General features: G+C 43.4%; 1 protein-coding gene across 1 annotated transcript in view; it reads left to right on the top strand.

The window, feature by feature from the left end:
- taok2a (TAO kinase 2a) overlaps positions 1–27,379 on the top strand; it is a 30,827-nt gene extending 3,448 nt beyond the window's left edge. Inside the window, 20 exon segments of the mRNA XM_044181569.1 lie at positions 3,982–4,122; positions 6,844–6,915; positions 7,309–7,410; positions 8,472–8,517; positions 8,626–8,722; positions 9,740–9,853; positions 10,327–10,418; positions 10,523–10,616; positions 11,504–11,585; positions 11,703–11,873; positions 12,970–13,179; positions 13,360–13,488; positions 14,491–14,727; positions 14,992–15,120; positions 16,699–16,902; positions 17,140–17,379; positions 17,573–17,785; positions 19,674–19,856; positions 20,860–21,283; positions 21,286–27,379. Of these exon segments, the coding sequence (XP_044037504.1) occupies positions 3,991–4,122; positions 6,844–6,915; positions 7,309–7,410; positions 8,472–8,517; positions 8,626–8,722; positions 9,740–9,853; positions 10,327–10,418; positions 10,523–10,616; positions 11,504–11,585; positions 11,703–11,873; positions 12,970–13,179; positions 13,360–13,488; positions 14,491–14,727; positions 14,992–15,120; positions 16,699–16,902; positions 17,140–17,379; positions 17,573–17,785; positions 19,674–19,856; positions 20,860–21,283; positions 21,286–21,785 (3,471 nt within the window). The 5' untranslated portion in view covers positions 3,982–3,990 and the 3' untranslated portion in view covers positions 21,786–27,379.
- The last annotated feature ends 245 nt before the right edge of the window (positions 27,380–27,624 follow it).

Here is a 27,624-nt window from a genome sequence, read left to right as displayed (position 1 = left end):
TTTCAGCTTTACGGAAAACATGCATCATCATACTTTATGTTTAAAACATAATACTGCCGAGTCGGGTGGTAACCAAACATTAATTGCAGAATTATTCTGTATCGAAGGCTGCAGGTTCTGCACAGTGAAAGTCACTACGCTGACATTTTGAAGTCACTCTGTTGGTCAGTTTGAGACCGCAGCTGCTTTAACATAATGTCAGCCATTAGATTCCCTGCAGTCGCATGACGACCTTCATGGCTGAGACGTTGAAGGGAAGGCCGAGAGATTTTCTCATGGTTCTAACTCACCCTGAAATCTGCTGATGCGACTCGTTCTCGGACCGTCGTGACGCCTACCAGAGTAAAGACTTAGTTAAACAGGATTAATTCAGTTCGTTAACTGTCCCAACAGGAAACAGACTGTCTGTCTGTTGTCGGGTTTTTTTTAATGATCTTAATGACGTAGAACAAGTAAATACATGTGTATGTAGTAACACCACGAAGCCGGTATTAGATCTGTCGTACTAGAATTTGATTAATCGAGAAAATGAATGAGTAGGGGTTAAGGCTGGGCGATTATGGCCACGATATACATCTCGATACACACATTTTCTCTAAAATAACACCGTAAAACTGTGCAAACATGATGATCTTATAGACCATGATGCATTGCTGTAGATGAAACTACCCAATAGTTTATAAAGTAGTTAAATACTTTAAATACATTAACTACATTTAGCTGATAATACTTCATACTTTTACTGCAGTGAGGTTTGAATGCAGGACTTTTACCTGTAGTGGAGTATTTTCACAGTGTGGTTGGTGTTTGTACTTTTGCTTAAGTAATGGACCTGAGTGCGTCTTCCACGTCTGGTTAGCGGTTAGCTCGCCCACAGATGTTAACTGTGTGTGTAGCCAGCGGTGTTGCTGTGAAAGTTTCCCTGATGTTACTTCAGTCGGCCATAAAGTGTGTAGCTGAGCTCAGGTTGCAGCATAATCGTTAGCGGACGGCTGTGTTTGCTCTGTTCCCTGTTTACGTAACGGCGCTTCCTTCGTCGTCTTGTAACGTTACTCTTCGCAGCAGAGTTGCTCCAGACGGGCAACAGCTAGCTAGTTAGCAGCTTCGAATCAGGCTAAAGTCAGTTAAAACCGGAGGCCTCCCAAATATGCTTTGGAGCTGCGGAGCTGGAACCACGGGTAGAGTAAATGGAGCGATCAGGTGATTGATTCTCTCATAAAGTTAGTTGTTACCTAGCTAGCTGTTCAGTCTGGAAGATGCCGTAGTACCATTACATAACAGGGACTTTTAATTTGTTTCCACACAGCCTTTCACTAACTATTGCTGCAGTCTGAGCTTAACTACGCACTTTATGGCTGACTAAAGTAACCTAACTACCCCCTCCGCAACCAGCGGAAACACTGAGAACGCGAATACGATGATATGGTCATCTGCTATATCGCACGTTAATTAATATTCGAATATATTTGATACATTGCCCAGCCCTAGTAGGGCTGTAAGCGGCACGTGTATTCGTCCCGAACCGTTCGGTACAGGACGTTGTGCCCTGTGACCCAAAATATTACTGTCAAAACTGTATGTTTATGCCAACCGCTCGCACCCGCGGAACAGAAACTCTAGAGCGCGAGTTTACCTGGAAGGTTTTGGCAGAGCACCAGTGGCTGTCTATCAGCTGTAGCGTGCTAGTCGGGTTAGCCCGGTTAGTCAAGCTCCTGTAGTGTCGCTGCCTCCAAACGGCAAACCCAAAGGAGAGAGCAGAGCTGGAGGATCCTCCGGGACATGTAGATCCTCTGTGTGGGAGCGTCACAGTTTCCCGGCTAGTTACGATTACCAACGATTAGCGTCAAACCTTACGCCGACATTGTTCAACTGCAGTCGGGTTTGTCTGTGGAAACACTTCAAGAAGGCGAGTCCTTCTCCCCCCACGGCGTTCAGGCAGCCTCCCTGCAGATTCAGACCGAGCCAAATCAATAACTGATGCTATAGGAGGGATTATCGCTGCAGATGTACTCGGTCGTAGAGAATAAAGGAAGCACGTGGTCAGTGTGCCTTCACGTGTGCATTTCAGTCTGTCGTGCTGCTCTGTATAAACCAGCACAACAGTCTATCAACAGTCTTACAATGCAGCATTAGTGACTTTTGTGTTATTTATTAATTACATTTATTCTTATTGACAAAATGACAGTATTGGAGTGCATTAACTGCTATAGTAAGAATCAATGAGCCGCTGTTCAATGTTTACACTTTTGTTTCCTCCTGTACCGAACCGTGACCTGAAAACCGAGCTACACACCGAACCGTGGGTTTTTGCGTACCGTTACTCCCCTATTAATGAGCAACAATTTTATTACAGATTAATCATAAACAGCAGATTAATGTATAAGTGTAATTGTTTGTGTCAGCTCTATTTGCATTTGTTAGGTGTTTGAGTCCGTTTTGTACCAGTGTTTTGTAAACTAAATACTCCACGTTTGCACGCATTTCCATTTCTGTCTTAATATACATTAAGTTCAAATATGTGAAGTTCTGGAGTCGAGTATCTGCTCCCTTTTCTTGACGCATCTGTCGCTGTTATCATTATTACACAAAGCGAGACGCTAAAAGCCACCAGTTAGACTCGGTTAATGAATTGGAAAAGATGACTGTTGCCATGTGTTCTTATTTTGGAAGCTGTTGGGCTTTCACAGCGTTTTCATGCTTTTGACGTCACAAGTTCCAGCCTAAACTGAACGTTTAATAATTTAATGTTGAAGAGCACTTTGTGAAAACCAGCTGCCATTTTGTCTCCCGCACATCAGTACTCACGCTCTGCTGTTCATGTCACTCTTTTTCTCTGTATTGTTACTCCTCCGACACCCTTTCTCCTTTTTGTTTACAACTTGCTCTCTCCAGTTTTTCAGGGCTTTCACTGTTGAACATCCTGGCTTCTCCTTTTGACTGTTGAATGTCTTCGTGTCACAACTTGTCAGCCGGTTACTGTCCCAGATAGATGAACTGTGGGCGATAAAGACTGTTTTCTATCACCACAGAGGTGCAGAGCCCGATGATAACTCCAAACTTTTATGCCAAAAGCATCCACTCGTGACATTCCTGAAATATTACAGAATATCTGAGACATGCACCGTAGATTTTGAATATCAGTCAGTCTGATAAAGTCTCTGCTTTTGGTGCACATGAGGGAATTTTGCAAATGGGTCACTTTACAAGAGTACGAGAATTAATTTTCCGGCGTGTTAAACACATTAATTAGATGGTTTTCTGCCCAACTGAAGTGGAAAACAGACGCTTCACGTCCTTCAAAAACAATATGGGCACACAGTCCATGATCCAAATTTAAACCAACGGGGTAGTTCTTCAGCAAAATTCAAAACGCAGGATTGGAGCCTGCTGTGACTCCCAAAGTGATCGTCAGGCCTTTCAGTACATCAGATGTAAATTACTGATGTTTCCTGATGCTGTTAAAGGTTTGTTTGAGTCAGAAATGTCTGTAAACTGAAATAAAACGGGCCGATGTTGTCGGGTATGATGCGATGTCTTCATATTTCTCCTTTTGTGTGACCAGCAGTTCAAGAGTCAAAGAGATTAAATTAATTATGACATAAAACGGCAAATCCTGGGACCAGTAAATGTTTGTTTTAGCTTGAACGATTAACAAATGATCAAAATTGTTGCTGACTGATTTTCTGTCGGAAGACTAATTGATTAATTATTTCAGCTCCAGTGACAAATCTTACAGATTGGGCTTTTGACTGACCACGAAAGAAGAACATTGTATGTCGAATTGCATAATAGGAACTCTTTAGTTGTGATTAACGATGACCTAAACGTGATAACTGATAACTAAAACCAGGCAAAAAAACGTTTTCAGTAATACTGCGGCGGCCTGGATGATGCCGCCTTGTTTTGACCTTTTTAACCTGAGTGTTTCCACACCTCGCTGCAGTCTCCCAGCGCTAACCTGTGCTCTCCCCTGTCTTCCAGGCCCTGGCCATGCCCTCGAGTGCACGGGCGGGCAATCTGAAGGACCCGGATGTGGCAGATCTCTTCTGCAAAGATGATCCGGAGAAGCTGTTCGCTGACCTCCGCGAGATCGGCCATGGCAGCTTCGGAGCGGTGTACTTTGTGAGTAGGACGCAAAGTCCATCTACTTCTTGGTGGGTAGATGTTTGTTTGTTCCAGCGTGTCTTTACGTTCAGCACAGCCTCTTCTGTTTGGGATAATCTGTGAACGAGACGTAGCCTGATAATCGGACCGAATTGCTTTTTTTTTTTTTTTCCCACTTCAGCCTGACGTCGTGTTCGTGTGACGGTCGGATTATGCTAGAAAAGAACTAGTTTGTCCGATCGCGTGGGAAGGCAAAGGTGTTTTCTAGCTGTTCTGAACGGCCGCACCTGAAGGCAGAGTCCCAGAGAGGAGGGGAAACGCGATGTAGTTTAAACACGGGAATAACAGAGCACACTTTCAGACTGTCTCTCCTGGAAGACATTCATTGTGTTGTACTCTGCACCCTGCTTTCTTTCTCTCTGTGAATGTCAGATTGTCACTTTCGGAAATTGTCCGACACCACTTTTGTGGCCGTTTTTCTGTCGCCGTTTATCATGGATGTAGCTAGAAAGCTGTGCAGGAACCAATAAGATAAAGTTCGATGTTCTTAATCCCGTTTCTCTAACCGGTGGAAACAGCCGTCGGCGAGCACAACGAAGCTGAATAAATCATAGATGTGGACGGTGATTCAGAGCAAACCACGTGCTCTAAACTGGTGAAAGCTCAAACATACAGACAGCGAGAGAACACGATCGTCTTCTGCTTGTTTGTGGGTAGTTTCCTGTTTTGTGTGCAAGCATAAAGCGACAACATGCTCTGTGCGCCGTTCCGGCTGCTCAGTGCTGAGATTATGTTGGAGACATGAGAAATTGTTTAGATCTTTATCTGATTTTTCAAGCATTTCCCTTGGAAATGCACGCTGAGCCCAGGAGGCCCGAGCCAGTAAGCAGCGTTACTCTGTGTGGGTTTCTAAGAGATAGAAATTCTGTCTTATCTGCATTTTTGTCATTAATAAGGAAACTGTGAATCTGAAAATGTCCCCACCTAGTTAGAAAAACAGTGGGAACATCACACGAGTGTGTACTAAGCTGTGCATCTCATTTTACCTGTTAAATATTCTTCAGGCGGTGCGGTAGACTAACACCTCCACAGTGTTCTCACTGCCGCACCGACTGTCTGAGTTTCTGAGGATCCTTGAAAGGCCATTAGAGATGCGCTACAAAAATAGATGACGTGCATCAGTTTGCATCAATTTAACAAGAGTGCCCCGGCTTCATACTGTATTTCCTCAGAGCTCAGGCTGTATGTACACGGTATGTAGGACAGCTGACCTTAAATGACAACATCAGTCGGGGCTTAAAAAGCCTTATATAATGTTAAAGCGCTTTTTTTTAAGATTGTACAACTCTACTGGCTGGTTTCACCCAATTATTCCATAATTTAATGCAGTTATTCTCAGTAGAAACAGAAACGATGCATCATTTAGTTGTTTACAGTCTGGAGTAGGACTTCATGTTGTCAGTGCAACATGACTTCGTCTGGTGTCTGACAGCAGCATCCTCACTTGGGATTTAGGATTAAGCCCTTTGGAGGATTAAGCACTAGATTTTAGAAAATATGAGTATTTTATCCAAAAATAAATAATGTAGTTTGGTTGACGAGTGGATCATTGTGCACATCTTTGTCCTCGGCTCACTGAACATGTCTGATCGATCTTTTGGCACCACCAAGTGGTCTTAAAATTAACCTGCACAAAAAAGCACTTTACCCACTGCAGTAATAATGCAGAATTTAACAAATGAATGTTTTTTTAACAGTTGCTAAATCAGGAGACTTTCATGGACAAAAAAACAAAATTTCAAAACACCATGACTAATAGGTGGAGAAGCGTTCAGACAACGAGGCACTGAAAGAAATAGAGCCACGGTTAGGCTGCACTGGTCCAGTCCCAAAATGTCATTCAAACAGAAGTGAAAGAAAATCCCGAAATAAAGGTACATGCGTTAAGTAAACGGCTTACAGTCGGCTTTCTCCAGTAGGATGAACGCAATGTAAGAAACCTTGTTTCTGTAATCCGGGTGGAGGATTAGAGAAACCTGATTTCTCCTGGAGAATTTCTTGTTTCTAATCTGCGTTTTGACATGTGCACATGTGCAGGACAAAGACTTCAGACAGAGCGTCCGTGTGACAGAGCAGCTAGCTGAAACGAGACACATACAGATGTAGAGATACATCCTCTATGTTCAAAATAATCTTAAGTCTGGCCGAAACCCGCGCAAAGTAGCCACTAGAAGTCCAAATAACTCAGTTTCCGCTCCTGAAAAGTCTCGTTTTACTGCGTCGTCAGCCCTCCGACACATCAGGAGGCAGCGTATTGCACCGCTGTAACAGCTTTCAAAATAAAGTTTGTGTAGGGGCAAAATCGCACGACTGACCCGCTGCATGTACACGTGGATTTACAGTAACCAGGTTACTACTGAATGTAAAAGATGGTGGCTTAATGGTGAGGGAAGCAGGCTTCATCACCAGACAAACAGTTTGAATCTAGCCCGCCACTGAGGTGCCCTTTAGCAACGCCCGTGACCCCGGCAGGTCGGACTGTGGTGGCGAATGTGTGAAACTGTGAGAGTGTGGTCAGGGTGTTGCTGTAAAAGAGAGCTGGGCTGCCGGTGAAACTTCCCTGAATAAATAAAGGACTAAAGGTGTTGTCTGACTCGCTCTGTAACCTGTTCTCGCTGAGTAACTCGGTTTCTTGAGTGTTTTTAATTTACTGATGATTGTGTTTCTGTCTCCCAACAGGCCCGAGATGTGCGCAACAATGAGGTGGTGGCCATTAAGAAAATGTCCTACAGCGGCAAGCAGACAAACGAGGTAACGAACTAGAAAAAAAAAACAATAATAATTTCCATTTAGATTTTAAAGCCCCTTCCTCTCGATGCTTGGTTTGCTCACTCTGAAAAAAACTGATTAGATTTTCTCAGTTAGGCAATTAAATGGTCATAATCTACTAATGAACTCTTTCAGTTCATTTAAAAATGTCTTTGCGACCCGGCGACCGCTTCCATATTGTCTATTATTCTACATCTGCTAACCCTGAATTGAGGAAAATGATATCTGCCTCCACCTTCACACAAACACAAATGACGTCTTTCTTACTGCTGTTTTTTTGACAAAGAAAGATGTTCGGGAAATATTTCTCTTTTTTTTAATGAACTCTAAAATACAAGATAAGGACCCGCTGAGTGTTTTTGTGTTCATGTGCAGAAATGGCAGGACATCATTAAAGAGGTGAAGTTCCTGCAGAAACTTCGCCACCCCAACACTATCGAGTATCTGGGATGTTACCTGAAAGAGCACACAGCATGGGTACGTATCTCGGGAGTACTGAAATGTCTAAAAAGCTTTGGGAAAACACTTTCCCCTACATCCACATTTTAATTAAATGGGAACCTGAACCCTGTGACCTTCGTGCCGCAACAAACTTTTATGTGCGTGTTCTGTGGTTCAGTTTAGATCCAGTGTCCAGAGTGATATCTTTAAATGTCCAAAAGAGATTCACTTTACGAGAAACGGAGCAAGTCCTCACTCGCTGTTTACTCAATAAGTAACTTCGTTGATTAATTGATTATGAATTATGTTTAACTGACAAGTGTTTCAGCCCTGCTGTGATGTGTACAGAGACCGCACTCTTATTGTGTGCAGTGGTGGAAAGTATCTAAGTACATTTACTAAAGTACAGTTTTGAGGTACTTGTACTTTACTTGAGTATTATTTTACTTTTTCTACTTCCACTCCGCTACAGTTCAGAGGGAAATATTGTACTTTTTACTACATTTATCTGACAGCTTTAGTTACTTTACGGATTCTGATTTTAATAATACAAAATATAATCAACACAGAAATTATGACGTGTTATTATAGGTTAAGATAAGACCCAAGGGGGAAACTCACGAGCTGCCCAGCAGAATATAAAGTCATTAAAATGAGCTCCACCTTCACCTGCTGCAACATTAAAGCGATGAACACATTAATGCATCAATAATTATAATCTAATATAATGTATATTATTCTGAAATGGGCCATTCTGCATAATGAGTACTTTTACTTTTGGTATATTTTGATGCTAATACTTTAGTACTTTTACTAAGTAAAAATGTAATGCAGGACTTTTACTTGTAGCAGAGTATTTCTACACTGTGGTGTTAGTACTTTACTTTTACTTAAGTAAAAGATCTCAGCAGTACTTCCGCCACTGATTGTATGTGTGAAAGATAATTTCCCACCACAGCACATGAGGTATCTGGCAACCTCCACATGACATTGTTATGTTTTATTATATAAACTGTGTTGTTTATTGCGATAATAGAAATGTGAATGCAAATAAAGGAGGTGTGGCTCTGCTGATCGTCAAATTGTTTCCCCCTCAGCTGGTGATGGAGTACTGCCTCGGCTCGGCCTCGGACCTCCTCGAAGGTCACACTGATCTCTTGTGCTTACACACTTTAACGCTTTGTCATTAAGACCTGATTATTGATCAGCCTCTTGCTGTTTGTGACTCTTCGTGTGCTCTCTCCCTTGCAGTTCACAAAAAGCCACTCCAGGAAATTGAAATAGCTGCTATTACCCATGGTGCACTGCAGGGATTAGCATATCTTCACTCTCACAATATGATTCACAGGTAAAAATCTTTTTAGCTGTGTTGGCTCCTCACACACTTTCTGGCAACGACACTGGAATATTATTATTATAATTATTATTATTATTATATATATATATATATATATATATATATATATATATATATATATATATATATATATATATATATATATATATATATATATATATATATTATTTACAACCGTCTACTGCAACAAATCCTGGCAAAATGTTTATCAGATACAAGTTGCCACATGTTCCATTTTAAGATCTATAAATTATTTATTTTATTATCTATTTATTTATCTTTGAAAAATGATTTATATTTATATCAATAGTTTAATTACAACAGAAATTCAAACATTTCCAAGACTTTTGAACGGCCATTACTGCTTCACCCCACCCTGCAAACCCCGTTTCTCCACAAATGAATAAATTATGTAGGTGATATTAGTAAATACAAATAGACGAGTTCAGCAGAAAATCAATCAAACGTAAATAAATACACAGAACACAGAACTGGGTATCTGGTTAATAACTACAGCAGGCTTAGGTACAGTGAGTTTACATAATACAAATTAAGAGAAGCCCTCCACGTTTTTTTAAAAAACGGTCTTGGCATCCCGACAGTCTAAAACGGCTCGTTTGTAACGTGCTTTGCTGCATGTGAGTTCTGTCTTGAGCTGAAATGATGAAGGTGTAACTGATCTGTCTCTCAATGATTCTGGATCCTGTTAGCATGGTGATCTAGCACCAAAGTTTGTTGTAGCCACGCGTCTTTATTATAAATTATTCGCAGGTTATTTTGAAAGCTTCGTATCGACTGCTACAAACGAACTGAGGCGGTTACCGGCCTCTACAGCGCGCTGTGACGTCTGCGACTTTATTATATGTTTATATTGCTTGTCTCCCAGAGCTGCTAGGCATCACAGTTAACTTGACATCAGTATATTAATGTTTAAACATGCTACAGGTAGCGTCTTTATGTGTATGCAACAACCGCTGTTGGCGCTAACGTCTGATTTATCTTCTGTAGGGACGTGAAAGCGGGAAACATCCTGCTGACGGAGCCTGGTCAAGTCAAACTGGGGGACTTTGGTTCTGCTTCGATCGTGGCTCCGGCCAACTCCTTCGTGGGGACTCCCTACTGGTGAGGGCTCAGACAAAACCTGCTGCCTTCAATGCTACAACTACATTTAATAAATAAGCAGGAAAGCGGGTTGAAATCGGCCGATACAGGCTGTTAAAAGCCGTTAAGGGCATCATTCCCATCATCTTAGAAAATGTAATTTTAACATCAGTAGACCTTTTTATTGTGCCCTAAATCCTACTTTCTTAAAAGGAGTGAAAGATCTGCCTGTGTGGTGAGATTATTATTTAGATTCCTGACAGTAGTGCAGCGCTCTGCCATTGTTTAATTTCTGTGAAACAAGATAAAGTGGGCTGGTAAGAAGTTGATCTTTTAATCAAAGATTAAAAATCAGAATAAACAATTAGATTTTCTTCGACGTAATCTCAGCACTGAGTGTGTTGTCGCTTTATTCTGGCACACACGATCATGTTCTAATAATCAGATTCTTAAATAGTCTGTATCGTTGACATCTGCTGTGCATTCCTTGTTAGGATGGCTCCAGAGGTGATCTTGGCCATGGATGAGGGCCAGTATGACGGCAAGGTGGACGTCTGGTCGCTGGGCATCACCAGCATAGAGCTGGGTAAAGCCTGCAGTCTGACTCTTGTGGTCTTAGATGAGCAGATGCGTGTTGACGTGAAAATATATTATTAAACGAAAGGTCTTGACATTGTGCTCTTTCCACAGCGGAGAGGAAGCCCCCACTGTTCAATATGAATGCTATGAGTGCCTTATATCACATCGCTCAGAATGAAAGCCCCGTCCTTCAGTCCAATCACTGGTGAGAACGTTTCTCTGTCTCCTCGGTTCTTAGTTACACAAGCCACGAGCTTCTTTTACTCAAGACTGAGACTTAACTACCTTTTAAACTTATGAGAAAAGAGTTTCTTATCAAATGTCTTGAGATAATGAGTTATGTTTTTGTAAATTATTTAATTGTTATCTGTGTCGATTGGATCAAATCATTTGATCACATTATTATGTGTAGGTCTCCTGTCGTTTATGTTCTGGGACTCCTACAGGCTGAGAGGAGTGACTCCATGAAAAAACTTGCTTGGATGTCCATGAAGTGTGATAATGAGACATTTAAATTGTGAATTTTGTATTGTAATAACGTTAAAATGACTTATTTATCTTGTGTAATGGACTTAAAAAAACTAAATATAAGCGCTGTTTGTTTGTTTCAGTGTGTACGATTTTAAGTGGCTCTATTTGCAGAATATGTCTAATATTTATAAGTATGTTTTCATTAGTGTATAATCACCTGAAAATAAGAATCGTTGTGTTTTCGTTACCTTAGAATCAGCCGTTTATATCTCCAGAGGGAGCGGGTCCCCTTCCACGGAGGCCGCCATGTTGCACCGCCATGTTTCTACAGTAGCCCAGAACGGACAAACCAAACACTGGCTCTAGATATGGCCGTTCACGTTTTTTGAGAGATTCGCGCCTCCGTAGTTTCTCCTGCACGCTTGGAAGGGGAGGGCGAGGCGAGCGGTGTTCAAATGGTTGCAAACTGCAGTTTCACCGCTAGATGCCACTAAATCCTCCACACTGGATCTTTAATTTATTAGCGACCACGGCTGCTCTTTGCCTTTGCAGATCTCTCTTTTCCTGTTATTTCTTCTCTACGTGTCACATAAAATAACGTAATCCCATATTTCTCTGCAGGTCTGATTCCTTCCGCAACTTTGTTGACTCTTGCCTACAGAAGATTCCCCAGGACCGGCCTACCTCGGACGTGCTGCTGAATGTGAGAACTTGCAGGCTTTTTTTTTCATTCATCCATTACCATCTCACCAAAACGCACACATAAACCTCCTCTGCAGTGTCGTCGCGCTCATCTGTGGTTTCTCCCCCCCCCCCGTAGCATCGGTTCTTGTGCCGTGAGCGTCCGATGACGGTGATCATGGACCTGATTGCACGAACCAAGGATGCAGTGCGGGAGCTGGACAACCTGCAGTACCGCAAGATGAAGAAGATCCTCTTCCAGGAGACCCAGCAGAACGGCCCTGTGTCCGAGGGAGGGGAGGATGAGGAGGTGAGGAAGGGGGAGAGGGGGAGATAAAGTCTGTGTATGGGCAGGGGAAGAGGGAATGAAGGGAAATGAATTATGGAGGAAGGAAGGAGGATGAGAGGAAAATGACTTTTTTAATAAATTCAAATAGTGACTTAAACTCTTTTTGACTGTTTATTTATATAGCCATTACTTTCATACTAGCTATCCATGCTTTTGTTAGTTCCCGCATAGACTACTGTAATGCGCTCTATGTGGGAGTTAACCGAGCCGGTCTTCACCGTTTGCAGCTTGTGCAAAATGCTGCGGCCCGCCTGCTCACTAACAGTCGGAAACACGAGCACATCACACCCGTCCTGTACTCCCTGCACTGGCTCCCTGTCCAGTTCAGAATTAATTTTAAAATTTTGACATTTGTTTTTAATGCAGTCAGTGGCCTCGCACCTTCCTATCTGTGTGAGATTTTGAGCCCTCACCGACCCAGCAGAGCGCTACGATCTGCTGGGCGACATCTGCTGGAGGTCCCCCGGTCCCGGTGCAAACAGTGGGGCAACCGTTCTTTTGCAGTGGCCGGTCCGAAACTCTGGAACTCTCTGCCCGCTGACTTACGTCCATCACTGACCTGCCTTTGTTCAAAGCCAAACTTAAAACCCACTTATTTAGAATAGCTTTTAACACTTAGTGGCCCTGCGACACTTCTCTTTATTTTAATGTTGTAATGTTCTCTGCTGACCTATTTGTACTTTTATTATTATTTGATATTATCATTATTATTTTTTATCTTGTTTTTAATGTTGTACAGTACTTTGGTTCAGTTTCGGTTGTTGGTAGGTGCTATAGAAATAAAGTTTGATTGATTTCATACTTCATATGTTTATATGCGTGTACTAAAATAATGGCTGGGTGTGCCAGCTTTTTGATCTTATTCTATATCTGAACATGAAACTGGTGTGTCCGCGTGTAAAATGTTGAGAAACAGTGGTAATTCTTCTCTTTAAGTGTGATGTTTTCCGTATCCAGCTAGTACAATAGAGGCCCATTTTAGTCTGACGTGTACTGACGTATGAAAACACACAAAAGATCTCATCATGCTAAATCCAGTTTGTTTGTTTTGCGTCAGGAGGTGGAGCAGTACCTGCTGCGGACAGGCACAGTCAACAGCATGGAGAGCTCCCAGTCGGTGCCCAGTATGTCCATCTCAGCCAGTTCTCAGAGCAGCTCAGTCAACAGTCTGGCCGACGCCTCCGATGACAGCAGCAGTGAGATGGCCATGATGCAGGAGGGCGAGCACACCGTCACCTCCAACAGCTCCATCATCCACCGGCCCACGGTAAAGAGTTGGAGTAAAGAGAGTTTCTAAATGTGTGAAATCCAGCTCCAATCCTTTTGCTTCATGCTCCTCATTATTTGTAGAAAACTATGAAGTTTGGTTGACCTTTTTGAGACCAGTTTCATAATGAGAAATTCAGTACACCTGAATTTATAGGTGTCTGCCCTTCTCCCCCGTCAGGGTCAGGATAACATCTATGATGACCCTTACCAGCCAGAGATGGACCAACCCCAGGCTCCTTCAGCTGGACGCCGTCGAGCCTACTATCGCAACCGTGACCACTTCGCCACCATCCGAACCGCCTCCTTGGTAAGTGTGCTCAGCGAGGCCTCTTCCTCCTCCTTGCAGCTCCCCGTGTGGTGTTGTGCGCTGTCAACCCAGAGAGCATACAAAGATTTGGCTTTTTAGTTTTATTTATTTTTACAAACTATTAGATTAACCCTTGGTTTTAGAGCAGAGGTAAAATTAATCAAGAATCTAAATTCTCTTTACCTGCAATTCTAAATAAGTCCAAAACTTTATTATTGTATTTTATAGAGCCAGATATTGGCCTATCGCAGATATATCGGTATCGGTGTATATGTTATCCGATATGAGCCGATATAAAACAGTTTTCAGTGTATTAGGCAGAAAGAAAAGCCTGTGTTAATATATTTACTACAAAGTTTATCCAGCAGAGGGCGCTGTCACCACAGTGACGAGCAGTGTCACATTGGACGGGAGGAGAAGAAGCAGCAGCTCTCTTGAACTGGCGACATACCAGTAAAATACAGCTGGTGTCGGGCAATGTAACATCCACCTCACTAATGGTTAAAACTATAAACCAGCATAAAAATGGCAACTACCAACATAAACCGCCATGTTCTGAACAGACACATTACACACACTAACAAAAAGTTTGTATTTTGGCCGTAGTCAAGCGGCGTGTTCACGGTAAGCTGCTAACTAGTTTGTGAAATACGTTGCTGGAAAGTTAATAAACAATGAACCCATCATTTCCTCCTTTCAATATAACTCCAATATAACCCCGTCCCTGACAACCGCCACGTCACTCAAGCTCATCACAACTGTTTGCTGTGTTAGCGAGGCAGCTAGCCAGCTGTAGTTTGGTTAGCGTCGGAGCATCTCTTCATCATTCTGCAGCTCAGCAGACGACGGTGCGCTGGTGGTTTGAGTCTTAGTGTTGGCTTCATGCTACGTTGTTATCTAGTTGGTGAGATGCTGGAATGTAAATAACGTCAGGACCATGCTTATTTTTATTTTTTATTTTAGCAGCATCAGCGTTCACCTGTTTCTTCTCCCCTCCTCCAGGTGACCCGTCAGATCCAGGAACACGAGCAGGGCTCGGCGCTGCGAGAGCAGATGTCCGGGTACAAGCGCATGAGGCGGCAGCACCAGAAGCAGCTGATGGGGCTGGAGAACAAGCTGAAGGCTGAGATGGACGAGCACCAGCTGAAGCTGGACAAAGAGCTGGAAAACCAGAGGAACAGCTTCTCCACTGAAGCCGACAAGCTGGTCAAGAAGCACCAGGCCATCCTGGAGAAAGAGGTGAGGGGGACGGACGAAGACTTGAGACTAGAGCTTTATGTATCAATAGACTCGGTATGTTCACACCATGTTTACCTGTAATAATCAGTGTATACGTGGTTTATATTCATGTGATATCTCAAATGCTGTTTCTATGGTTGTATTGAACCGTATTTAATGATTTCAGCACTAATAATAGTCGCAGCTGTATCAGGATCAGCACTAATAGTTTTTTTTTTAGAAAGCCAGCCTCTTACCCCAGCCTCGGTTTGTGTCGTCCCGCAGACCAAAGCAGCTCTGACGGAAGAGAAGAAGTTCCAGCAGCAAATACTGGGCCAGCAGAAGAAAGAACTGACCAGTTTACTGGAGTCACAGAAACGCCAGTATCGCCAGCGCAAGGATCAGCTGAAAGAGGTAACACACGTTCACACATCCAATACTGACGTTGATAATGGAAACCAGAGCGCGCTCGTATCGTTAGTTACCCCTCGTGTCCACCGGTTGTGGGACGTCTAGTTGCGGCACGGCTCTGTCGCTCATCTTCCAGCAGTCTGTTCTTCACCACAAACATCTCAATATTATTTAAGAGATGTTTTGCCAACGTTTTTTTGTGTTTTCAAAGCAGAATTAAAACACGATTGCACCTCCATTTAGATTTGTTCGATTAGATCAAACAGAATCAGAAATCCTTTATTGATCCCCGAAGGGAAACTCTTTGTTACAGCAGCTCGCCTTTACGTCAGTGCACACAGGAGAAAGTACTAGCAAAAAATGCATACAAAAATACATAATACAATAATACAATACATTATAAAAACAGGTCAGAAAATAAATGAAGTACCAGGTGGGTTTACCGGTTGATGATGATAATACAGTATTATAATACAATGTAATAATATAAGTAATAAGCAGTGGTGCATGTACTGTCGAGTTAAGTGTAGCTTATTGATATTAAGATATTGCACAGCAGTAATAGAGGTATATAATATCAATATCAATAAATAGGAAAAACTAACATGGGAAAACTAAATATTGTACAGGAGTATTAAACAGAATATTGCACAGTTATTCAAGTATTGCAGTGATGTTAATGATCATTGTCCAGTTTAATGACTTCGGATCATACAGACTGACACTTAGAGGGAGGAGTTAAAGAGTCTGACGGCCACAGGCAGGAAGGACTTCCTGTGGCGCTCTGTGGTGCATTGTGGGGGGACGAGTCTTCCGCTGAAGGTGCTCCTTTGTTTGACCAGCACGTCATGGAGCGGGTGGGAGACGCTGTCCAAGATGGCGTGTAGTTTACCCAGCATCCTCCTCTCTGACACCACCGCCAGAGAGTCCAGCTCCACCCCCACAATGTCACCGGCCTTACGGATCAGTTTGTTGAGTCTGTTGGCGTCCGCTACCCTCAGCCTGCTGCCCCAGCATGCAACAGCATACAGGACAGCACTGGCCACCACAGACTCATAAAACATCCTCAGCATTGTCCGGCAGATGATGAAGGACCTCAGCCTCCTCAGGAAACAGAGGCGGCTCTGGCCCTTCCTATAAACAGCCTTAGTGTTCTTGGTCCAGTTTATTGTCCAAGTGTACTCCCAGGTACTTGTAGTCCTGAATATCAGGATTACTTGTAATATCAGAGTCAGTGTTTAGCCTAGATCCATGAAAAAGGGCAACTTTGAAAACTAATATTCTCAGTATTTACCAAATGGATGTGCTGCTCCGTCGTTATGAGAATATACATACTGATGCTAAATTTGACCACTTTTACGCTGTTCTTCCAAAAATGTTTATTTGTTGTCAACATGTGTTGAGCCAAAGTACGTACTTACTTTATAAAGTAACTGGAATAGTATTTCCCTCTTTGTGAACGTGCCAAGTAGTTGTTCAAGGCAGGACTGTCGGTATTTGTTCGATCCCCTGTCCACGCTTGTCTTGGATGTTTGATGTCCAGTTTTGTTCACCGTGGCCCCCGTCTTTGGCACTAAACAGGAGCTGAACGAGAACCAGTCGACTCCGAAGCGGGAGAAGCAGGAGTGGTTGATCCGTCAGAAAGAGTGTCTGCAGCAGATGCAGGCGGAGGAGGAGGCGAGCCTGCTCAGGAGGCAGAGGCAGTACTACGAGCTGCAGTGTCGCCAGTGCAAGAGGAAGATGCTGCTGGCTCGCCACAACCTGGAGCAGGACCTGCTCAGGGAGGTACGACTGCTCCGTGTTCGCAGTTTGAAGCTCTGAAAGTAAATAAAATAAACTGGAGATGCGCTTCACATATCTGAGACAGGTTTTTAACAACACAAAGCCAGAACTCCAGCGTTTGTTAAAGACAACTTAAGCGAGATGTGATGTGACCTGAATTTTCCTTTTCATATTACACTTCTTCCTCTCTCGTCTCCTTCCTCCTGGATTTCCGCTGACCTCTGTCTCGTCCTCCACCAGGACCTGAACAAGAAGCAGACCCAGAAGGATCTGGAGTGTGCCATGCTGCTGCGGCACCACGAGTCCACCCAGGAGCTGGAGTTCAGGCAGCTGGGCTCGGTGCAGCGAACCCGGGCCGAACTGATCCGAACGCAACACCAGACCGAGCTGACCAACCAGATGGAGTACAACAAGCGGCGTGAACAAGAACTTCGACAGAAACACGCCATGGAGGTCCGGCAGCAGCCCAAGAGCCTCAAGGTATGAAGGCGCTTCTGTAATGCAAGTCACAAAATGTCCTGGAAATGATTACAAATCAATAAATAAAATGTCACAAGCCCCCAAAACTTTGTTTTAGCGTATATTATACAACATCTTTTAGTATTACATTGGTATTATCTGATTATTATTATTATTATTATTATTATTATTAATATCAATAACCTTGTTTCAGTCCAAAGAGCTGCAGATCAAGCGTCAGTTCCAGGAGACCTGTAAGATCCAGACTCGTCAGTACAAAGCCCTGAGGAACCACCTGCTGGAGAGCACTCCCAAATCCGACCACAAGGCCGTCCTCAAACGCCTCAAAGAGGAGCAAACACGTAAGCTGGCCATCCTGGCCGAGCAGTACGACCACTCCATCAACGACATGCTGTCCACACAGGCTGTGAGTAAGGCAAGGAAACCTCCGCGCACCTGCTACACCTGAAAACTGCACCCACACCGCACCACCATCATCAGCACCGCCTCAATGTGTTCATCGTGACAAAGATACAGCTGCCATTTAGAAAGTAAAGCAAAAGGACGAACAGTATTTTGGAAAATGTAATTTGTGTAGGCAACAGAGATCCGTCAGCAGCTGGTTGATGCACAGAAAGTTTCTATAAACATTAATTACAGACTTTGGCTGGAAGTTTTTCTTGACAAATTCTCTCACAAAACAGATTTATTTGATTAGAGCTGAAATGCTTATTTGAATTTGAATCTATCGACAGAAAATTAAATTAAATGAGAGCAGTTTTGATCATTGATTTTATAGAGATGCACCAATCGACCGGCTGGTGACGGGAATCAGCCGTGACCGATCAGCATATCCGACCCTCTGCTGCTCAAATTTACAGACATTAACCAACTAGTGTCACACAGCCCTTACCTGTAAGGTCAAAATAAGCCGTGTTCCTGGGCGGACTGCCCAGGTAAATTAACGGTCGCCGAAGTATATTTGGCAACCCATTTTAGTGTTTTGCAGAGAGAGAGACGGTGGATATTTTACAAGCACGGACCAGGTAAAGTAACAGTGAACACACCTGGTTGGCACTGATGTCGTTCGCTACCACGTTGGTTTCGATAGGCGACGTCATTAACAACGAGCCTCCTCCACGCGCGGCTCGCCTGCTGCTGTGGAAACGGACTCGCGGGTCAAAAAAAAAAAAAAAAATCGGGGGTTGTGTGTTTTTTGTGCTGATGAAGAAGGTCAACAGAGCTGACGCGTACGGGGAGAGAGGAACGGAAAGAGGCGGGGCGGGCAGGTGTGTGGGGGCCGCCTAGGCCAAGAGAGCTGAAGGGAAACGCAAGGTGAGCAGATTAAAGTAGTTTGTGAGTAAACGCTAAAATAAGGTGGAGGATTAAGTAGAATTAAAATGGTGAAATAAGAAATAGCCTTCTAGAAATAAGGTAATGTATTCTTTCAGATATTTTCAAGTAAAATATATACGAATCTTCCATGAAAGAAATGTTACAGAAATGTTCAGTTATAGTTCTTTAGAAAGAAATAAAATCGGAAACGGCCAAGAAAATTGCAGTCGGTACATCTCTGTTGATTTATTACACAGTTTCTTGTTCCAACTCATTTCGTCTGAGAATTTTCCAAATTATAAAATTTGTAAACTGAATATCTTTTTGGGTTTTGTTGGTCAGACAAAACAAGACACATGACGACGTAAAAAAATTGGGCTTCAGGAAATCGGGATGGACATTTTTCACAATTTTATTTTATTTTCTAGCCCAAATGATTAACCGCTTACTTGTAAAAAAATAATAATAATAATAATTAGGATATTAATTAATGATGGAAATATCATAGAAAAGGTTGATAGAATAGTCCTGGACGAATGAGGGACTACACCGTCTTCATGATGGAAATAGTTGTTAGCATCTTTAGTTGATACTAAACAGATTTACACTTCACTTACATTTCCTTTTTATTTATAGTGACAAAACACATTAATCAACAGCTCTGTAAACGTGTCGATGTTAGCCCGGCGGCTCATTTGTCATCTGCAGTCAGATGTGACAGGAAATACGAACGTAAGACAGTAAAATGTCAAAGGGACGGTAACAGTTTGCATTTTCCACCCATATACCAACAGTAGTGGTGAACGATAATAATCTTGCTGTTTTATGGAAAGTAACAAAAGTTCGCTGCACATTACTTCTAACTAATAAAATAATTTTAACTGCTGCTTTCTGAATAATGGCTGCCACATCATCACATCAGGGCTCTGAGCAGATCGCGCTCCACTGATACTGATGCTCGTCGCTGTTTGATCCCACAGCTGCGGCTGGATGAGACCCAGGAGGCGGAGTACCAGGTGCTGAGGATGCAGCTGCAGCAGGAGCTGGAGCTGCTGAACGCCTACCAGAGCAAGATCAAGATCCACACCGACACTCAGCACGAGCGAGAGGTGAAGGACCTGGAGCAGAGGGTGTCCATCCGCCGAGCGCTGCTGGAGCAAAGGGTAGGAACGCACTGCGTTACGGTCTTAAACCCAGACACAACACTGTCCTGCAAGCTTATAACGCTCTACTGCTGGGCCGCTGCCTGCCTGCCCGACACCGCCTAGTGGCCAACTAGTGAGGGTAGGTGGAGGTTAATGTGAGACCACGTCCACACTGAAGCCCTGTTTCCATTGCAGAAGCTTAATGACCCGTAACCTGAGCTTTAAAGAACCTCGTGAGGCTCTGGTGCCGGGCTCTGCCTCGTGTAGATACGCACGATTTGAAAAGGTGATCGTCTGCATCGTAATGGCTGTTTGCAGCCGAATGCAGGGACAGACAACAGCGGAAGACGCAAAGTTTTTATATTTATTGATATTCTTTCTTATTTACACATTATGACTTACAGGAACATTAGTGGGAACAAAAGCAGAACCCGTGACTACCGCTGCATGTTACGTTCCTGCAGTGGGGACAGAGTTTGTGGTGGCTGAATTTAATAACTTTCTCTTTATTTGGCTTTCATTCCCGTCCTTTGAGTTCCAGATGCTCTGCAGGCGGCACAGTTTATAGCTTCTCTCCGACTCTCTGTGCTGCTTCATCACAGCTGACTGGGCCCCCACATTCATTTATGTCTCAGAAAAAAGTGGATTATGCTCCTCGAAGCCCAGTTGAATTAGCGGAATGGAAGAAATTAAAGCTGCGACTAACTATTTTTTCATTATGGATTAATCTGCTGATAATTTTCTGTATAAAATGTTGAAAAATAGTGAAAAATGCTCATTCTAATTTCTCAGAGCCCAAGGAGATGTCTTGAGATTTTATCCCACCAGCAGTAAACAACCCAAAGATATTCAGTTTACTCTTATATACGACAAAGAAAAGCATCAAATCGTCACATTTGAGAACCTGGAACCAGAGAATAAATAAATCAGTTAGTGGACTGATCCTTCGGCTCTAGAAGAAATGCTTTTGGTTTGTTGTTGAGGTGAATGCAGCACTAACGGTCTGAATATCTGTTGTCAGATCGAGGAGGAGATGCTCTCTCTGCAGAACGAGCGCTCGGAGCGAATCCGGACTTTGCTCGAGCGTCAGGCTCACGAGATCGAGGCCTTCGACTCTGAGAGCATGCGTCTCGGCTTCAGCAACATGGCGCTGACCGGCATCCCGGCCGAGGCCTTCAACCAGGGCTACCCGACCCCCAGCCCCTCCTCGGGCTCCAGCGGCTGGCCGTCCCGGCCCGTCCCTCGCTCCGGCAGCCACTGGAGCCACAGCGTCCAGAACTCGGTGGCCACCCCGTCCTGGCGGAGTCAGAACCACGGAGGAGGCTTCGGCCGCGCCGAGTCCATCACCTCCTCCCACGGCCTCGGCAGGGACAGCGAGCTGCACAAGAGCGGCAGGGGCCACCCCTCCTCCACCTCTTCCTCCTCCTCCTCCTCCTCCTCCTCCACCACCATCACCAGCAGCACTACCTCCCTCAGCACTACCAACACCACCAGAGCACGCCGCAGCTCTACCGCGACAGCCATGAGCGCGACAGCAGGGAGCGCGAGCGAGCCAGGGAGTGGGTGGGAGGAGGGGGCCACTACCCCCATCACTCCCAGGGCCACCACCATCAACACCACCACCACCACCACCACCACCTCTCCTCCCACGCCTCCTCCCAGTCCTTGGCTCTCCTGCCTCCCCCACCACCGCCTCCCCCCATCTCCCTCTCCTCCTCCTCTCCTCCCTCCTCTGCCTCTTCTTCTTCGTCGTCGCAGGGAGGCTACGGAGGCGGGGGCCTGAGCGTCCGGGGCCCCAGTCTGATGGCCCTCAGGAACAGCCCCCAGCCGCTGAGGAGGACGGCCTCCGGGGGGCCGGGGGGCGGCGGGGGGAGTGACGGAGGGCTCAGCCGGAGCACGTCGGTCACTTCTCACATTTCTAACGGCTCTCACCTCTCCTACTCCTGAAACCCCCCCGAGGTCTCCTCTCTGCTCGGATCTGTGGGCGTCGCTCTGCTCCTCCTAAACAAAACAAACAGGGCTGCAGGTGTTTCCAACAGAAGTAGTTCCGTTACAGACAGACAGAGAGAGAGTTTTAAGAGGCTTCGTAAAACCGGAGTACAAATCGATCGGACAAAAAAAACAAAACAAATACCCCCCCAATTTTAAAAGTGTAAATTAAGATCTCCTTTCTTGAAGCGTGCGAGGACTTTAAAGTTGTTCTTCGCACGCAAGAAAAGAAAGAGAGGAAGCGTTTTTTATAGAGTCACTACAGAGCTGCCTGGTTCTGAAAGAGCAGCAGAAACACACGAGTATTTAGCCCCCCCGAGCTTCACTGTTAACCTCTTCACACGTTTAAAGAGATGCACAGGAACAGTGACGAAACGAAACCATCCCAACACAAACACAAGACACGTCCACGTGTGTGAAAATGAGCCGTGTGTTGCAAACTGAACGAGTCGAGCCGTTTTTTTTTTTTTAAGATCTGACAAAAACAAAAACGGCCCGTTTGTTCACTCTGTGACGCACTGAATCCGTTGCACAGTCTTGACTTTGCGGTTTAACCGCAGGAGACGCGAGTCGCCTGTCGGACCAGTTTGAGATTCAGGTTTGAGCCGAGACCTTCGGGCGTTCAGGTTTAAAGTTGCGGCGACGAGCGGGTTTAAATTCTTGGTTTTCAGTTTGTATCGAACTGAGCAACACGATGGTTGTGGAGCTTCCACTTGGCTAGCGGTGCTTTAAAAACCACTGTAACTATGTAAATAACGGTTAATTGTAAACCCAGTTTTTGATTTGTAAGTGTTTCATACGTTCAGCGACGGGGGGCGGGAGGGAGGGCGGGCGGGCAAGGGAAGATTTCTTGACAACACATTTCTTTTATTTGTAGTGATAAGAATTCTGTATATGACAATTAAACAAAACACTGCCATCTCTTTGCTGGGCTGATCCAAGACAACTCTACCACTGCCCTTTAAGTCTTCTTAAAGGAACAATCTGACATTTAGAGAAGTGGTCGCTGTTTTACAGTCAGAAGACGAGATTATTATTATCAATCGCTTTGATCTCTGGGTGTTCAGAGCAGAAGTGGCTCCGTTTTTTTATTTTAGCTTTAGCGGGAGGAAACTGTTAGCCTTCCAACAGCTGTCACATTTACGCGCCGTGTGTGTGCAGGAATAAAGAACGAGGCGTTAACGCTTTAACTAGCTGTTTGCTCTGTTGAGAGAAACCGCCGAGCTGTCCTCTTCATTACGTCGTCAGCTGAATAAAACCCTCTCGTCAAAGTATCTGTAATTTTATATTTTCATGTCGATACGTCGCGTTGTGATACTGTACATTTTTCTGTTTTATGGATAGAATGACAAGACAGGGGATGTCCAACAAATGTAATACCTGACTTTGATACAAAAATCCTGCTCGTTGATCATCACAGTGGTTCCTGACTTTTTGTGTCCCATGTATGTATGTTTGGTTTTTTTGGGGGGGGCGTTTTCATGCAACAGTAGACGCGTGACGTGGAATGAATCCACCGAGGCGCCTCCACTACAGTTCACTTAAAACTGGATCTTTTATTAAACACCCTTAATCATATAAAAGTGAATATTTTAAATCTTACTTTTTCTCCAGTAGGTTTTGGTCAAGTGTAGTTTACCGTTTATCGTAACTTTAAACGTGAGAGAGATCGCGCACACGTGGATAAATATAGATTTATGGTCACTTCCCTTCTGACGACTGCAGACGGACACGTCGTCCTGGTCGTGATGCTAATATTAAGACACCTTAGCATAAACGATACGTAGCAATAATTTATATAAATATCATCACATCGCCCACCAATAAACTCCTCTGATCCTCGAAGGGATTAACTTGCAGGTGCAATATGAAAACAAGGCAGACGTGAAGCTGTTGGAAAGCGTTTTAAAGCAGTTCCTCCCCCCTCCTGCTTCCAGTTTCAGCCGTAAACTAAATACGAGCGAAACTCATCTGACTCGAGTTAAAACGGCAAATAAGAAAACGTCCCAAAATGTCGGAGTGCTCCTTTAAAGGGACGCTGCCAGAGAGTGTTTTTGAGTGAGCCGAGCTCTAAATCTGCGTGCGATGTTTGCTGAAAGTGTGTGTGTGTGTGCAGCTTACCTCCACCTGTTTCCCCCCCACAGTTCGGTCTGCATCTGTAGATAAGATGTACATGTTACATTACAAATTAGTACAATTCAGTGCATGGAACTTGTGTACAGACGGCATTTGTATGGATAACATGCACACTACCTATTTATATAAATGCGTATAAATGTAAGATACCTGTGTAAATGTAGCAGGTATGCTGAAGATTGTTCACTGTCCAAACACTTTGACTTGCATTGTACTTACCAGTGTACATAAAAGCACTAACGTCGAGGCTGTTAGAGTAATAATAATGATTATTTTGTCACGTGAGTTTTACCGATTTGTACTAGATGCAGACAAATAGATGTTATCATTATTATTACCTCTACTGCAGTTGGAATATTTATGTTGTATGCTGATTTCTTTTTAAATGTAATTGCCAATTTTGACCACTAGGTGGGGAATAAGCGCAATGTTACTGTGATAGAGCTATAAAAACATTTAGTTTTATGTTTTTAAGGAGGACAAAAGGACTACCTTTCCCAGCATTCCTGTCGAGGTCTCAGGGAAGGAGTCAACCGTTCTGGGCAGGGCTGCGTTCGACTTCTTTGTTTTTTATTTCGAGCCAGTATTAAAGGTCGAGCTGAATTACGGGACGCGTTTCCAGATTCTTTCTCTACATTTGGTGCCAAATTTTTCTTTTTGTCTTTTTCGCAGCCGTCAGTCGCTGCGCGGAGGACTAAAACCTGCGAAGATAAGCAGCCCGAAGGGTTCAACGTAAAACGGTCGTATGAATAAATTGTGTAAAATATAAAAAATGAGCCAGCAATTTGTGAAACACTTGCAGGAAATTATTAAAACTCAACTCGTTGTTATTAAATGTTGTTTATATTGACTTTTATTGGATTTAATTTTCATAATATTTTTATTCCAGGTGTTTTTATTTCATGTCAAGTTGTTTTTTGTTTTTATTCACAAAGTTTTATTTCATGAAAACGTTTGTGGGGGGGGGAAAAATAAGCGATGACATAACAGTGAGTTGCGTTTTTAATAATTTCTTTCACAATTTGTGGTTAATTTATATATATTTTACAAAATGAATTAATCTGACTGTTTTTTATTCTGTAGTTATTTGATTTTGAACGCTCTCCAATAACAGAGCTTCTCCAGTTAAAGGCCTCCTGCTTTGGTTTTGCACAGTGTGAATGGGTAGAAAAACCCTCCGGTCGCTTCCTGCAGTCGCGTCCCGACGGGCCGGCCAACATGTCCCGCCCCCCCCCGTCGCATGTCACGTGTCACATGACCCTCCGTCGCCGCTGCAGGAAGCTGATCTCGGTGTGATCTGATGCTGTCTGTAGTTGTCACGTCTACCTCATTTGCACTGATAGTAAAAAGAATGTTTGGGTGGAAAAACAAATGCATATTTCTCGTATGCAGACTTTTTTTGCTTAAATTTTTATTTTTTTTTTTAAGTTTCTTTCCCGTATTTGTGCAAATGTTGAGGAGAGATGCTGCGCGAGACAGAAGAGTCCTCAGTAACATCTTCGGCGATTTTTTTTTTTAAAAATCAGAGTGGAAGCTGTTTGTTTTTAAATGTCCCCTCCGCTGACTCGTCTTTACGGGACGCGCTGGACTTTAATCCCACGCGGAGACGCTCGAGACGCTCTGCTGGGTGAAAACGTGCGTTGACCTCTGCGGACGGACGTGTTGGGTGTCTGCTGGCTGCGGGAGGATGAACTCTCGCTCCTCCCCGTCCTCAAAAAAAACACAAAAAAAACACAACCTCAAAACGTTTGAACCGTGAGATTTCATTTTGCCAACTTGTTTTTCTTGTTTTTTAAAAATGCATTATTTTGTAATGAGTTTCCGTGCTGACCATTCCTCTATTGTGTTATATTTTTTTAAATTTTTTTGCCAATTAAAGCTGCACTGGGGAAGATCCGGTCCAGATGGCTCCGGCAGAGAGGCCCGGAGACGTTTCTGATGCTGGAGGCAGACAAACGTGGTTCACCCACATCAGGATTTCTGTGTTTTCATGTTGTCAACCCTTAGAGGAACATTTTTGGGAAATGTTCATGTTTGCTGTCAGATGAGAAGATGCGTTTCAGTGTAAAACGGCAACTAATGTTTTTTTTTTTTTACTATTGTCGATTTAATCTGCAGGTTATTTTATTGTTTTGGTTGATAAAATGTCTGAAAATAGTGGGGAAAATGCCAAAAGGTGACGTCTTCAATTTTGTCCAACTCAAAAACACAAATATTCAGTTTAGAGTTCAAACAGTTAGTCGGTTAATGGTTTAATTAATGGACTGAACTAGTTGGAAACTGATTTTTGAGCAAAAATGCCAAAAACTTCTGCGGTTCCAGCTTCTCAAATGTGAGACTTTTCTGCTTTTCTCTGTTTTTTTATCTTTTGTATAGAATATTTTTGGCTTTCGGACTGTCGGTCGGACAAAACAAGACTTTTAAAGACGTCGCCCAAACTTTGAGGAGCATTTTTACAGTTTTCTGCCATTTTATAGCGTAAAACAATCGATAATTGAAGAAATAACCTGCAGGCTAAACAGTAATGAAAATCATAAATTGCAGCCATAGATTGTTGATCTAAGGCTATTTATTATTATTTTCTCAATTAATTAATTTTTGATTTATAAAAACGTCTTCAACTGTCTTTTTTTTTGGTCAAAGATTTTCAGTTTATCGTCACTTAAAACAGAAAAAAGTAGAAAATTCTTCAAATTTAGAAGCTGGAAAATTGGCTTAAACAAATATTAGATTTTGCTGATTAATTTTCCATCAGTTGACGTATTGATCAACTTATTAATTCAGCTGTTATTTGTTATTAGATTATAAAGTTGTTGCCATATTAGTTTTGGCGTTTTCTCAGTCTGCTCTGTGGTGCGTTCGAGGACAGTTTGACATTTGAAGCATTAAAGCAAATTTAGTCGAGAAGGAAAACGATAATCGCTGTGAAAAGGATGCGATTTGGTTGAAAGTGCTGCTTCTCGGTTTCAGTCTGCTCACGACTCGATGGCAAACAAGCAGATTTCCCAGAATGCCGTGCTGTTGTTGTTATTCCTTTCTTTCATGTCATGTGGGTCCGTAAGTTTCCTGGTGCAGTTTTTAAAAATGTTTCTGTGGGACAAAGTTCAGTGTTGCTGCCTCGGCCCCCGAAGGCAGGAAACGCCCCCCGACAGACTGTTGTTTGTGGCCAGCAGGTTAATAAACTGACAGGAAGCTCAGCTGTGGTGATGAGGAGGATGAAGATGGCGGTGGTGGTGGTGGTGGAGCAGGATGCATGTGTGTCTGTCAGACTTGAGATGGATTTGAAACGGTGTTTTACGGCCGGAGTCGAGCTGAAGATGTTCAGGTTCAGTGCAAAATGTTTGGAGGAGGAAAAAGTCGAGTTGTACAGAAACGTAACAAAATAATTTTGGAGAAATAAATGAACAAAAAACGGACGCGTTGGTTTGTTTTCTTTGAGTGTTTTTGGCCGAGAGGTTCGGAGGTTAAACCTCATGTTTAAGTTTCCTGAAAGAGTCTCCAGGATGAACTTTGTTCAAACCCGCAGAACTTTATTTAAACTCGAGGAGAGACTCGTCAGTTTCCAACGACGCCAAACGTGCCGGGCTGAATTTTAATTTTTAAAATTTCAAAAACAAAGTTCAGCCCCAAATCTGATCAACTGCAGTAAAAGTTTATCGGT

This window comes from Siniperca chuatsi, linkage group LG21 (assembly GCF_020085105.1).
Source record: "Siniperca chuatsi isolate FFG_IHB_CAS linkage group LG21, ASM2008510v1, whole genome shotgun sequence".
NCBI classification, from domain to species: domain Eukaryota; kingdom Metazoa; phylum Chordata; class Actinopteri; order Centrarchiformes; family Sinipercidae; genus Siniperca; species Siniperca chuatsi.
This window is presented reverse-complemented; position numbering and strand designations above follow the sequence as displayed.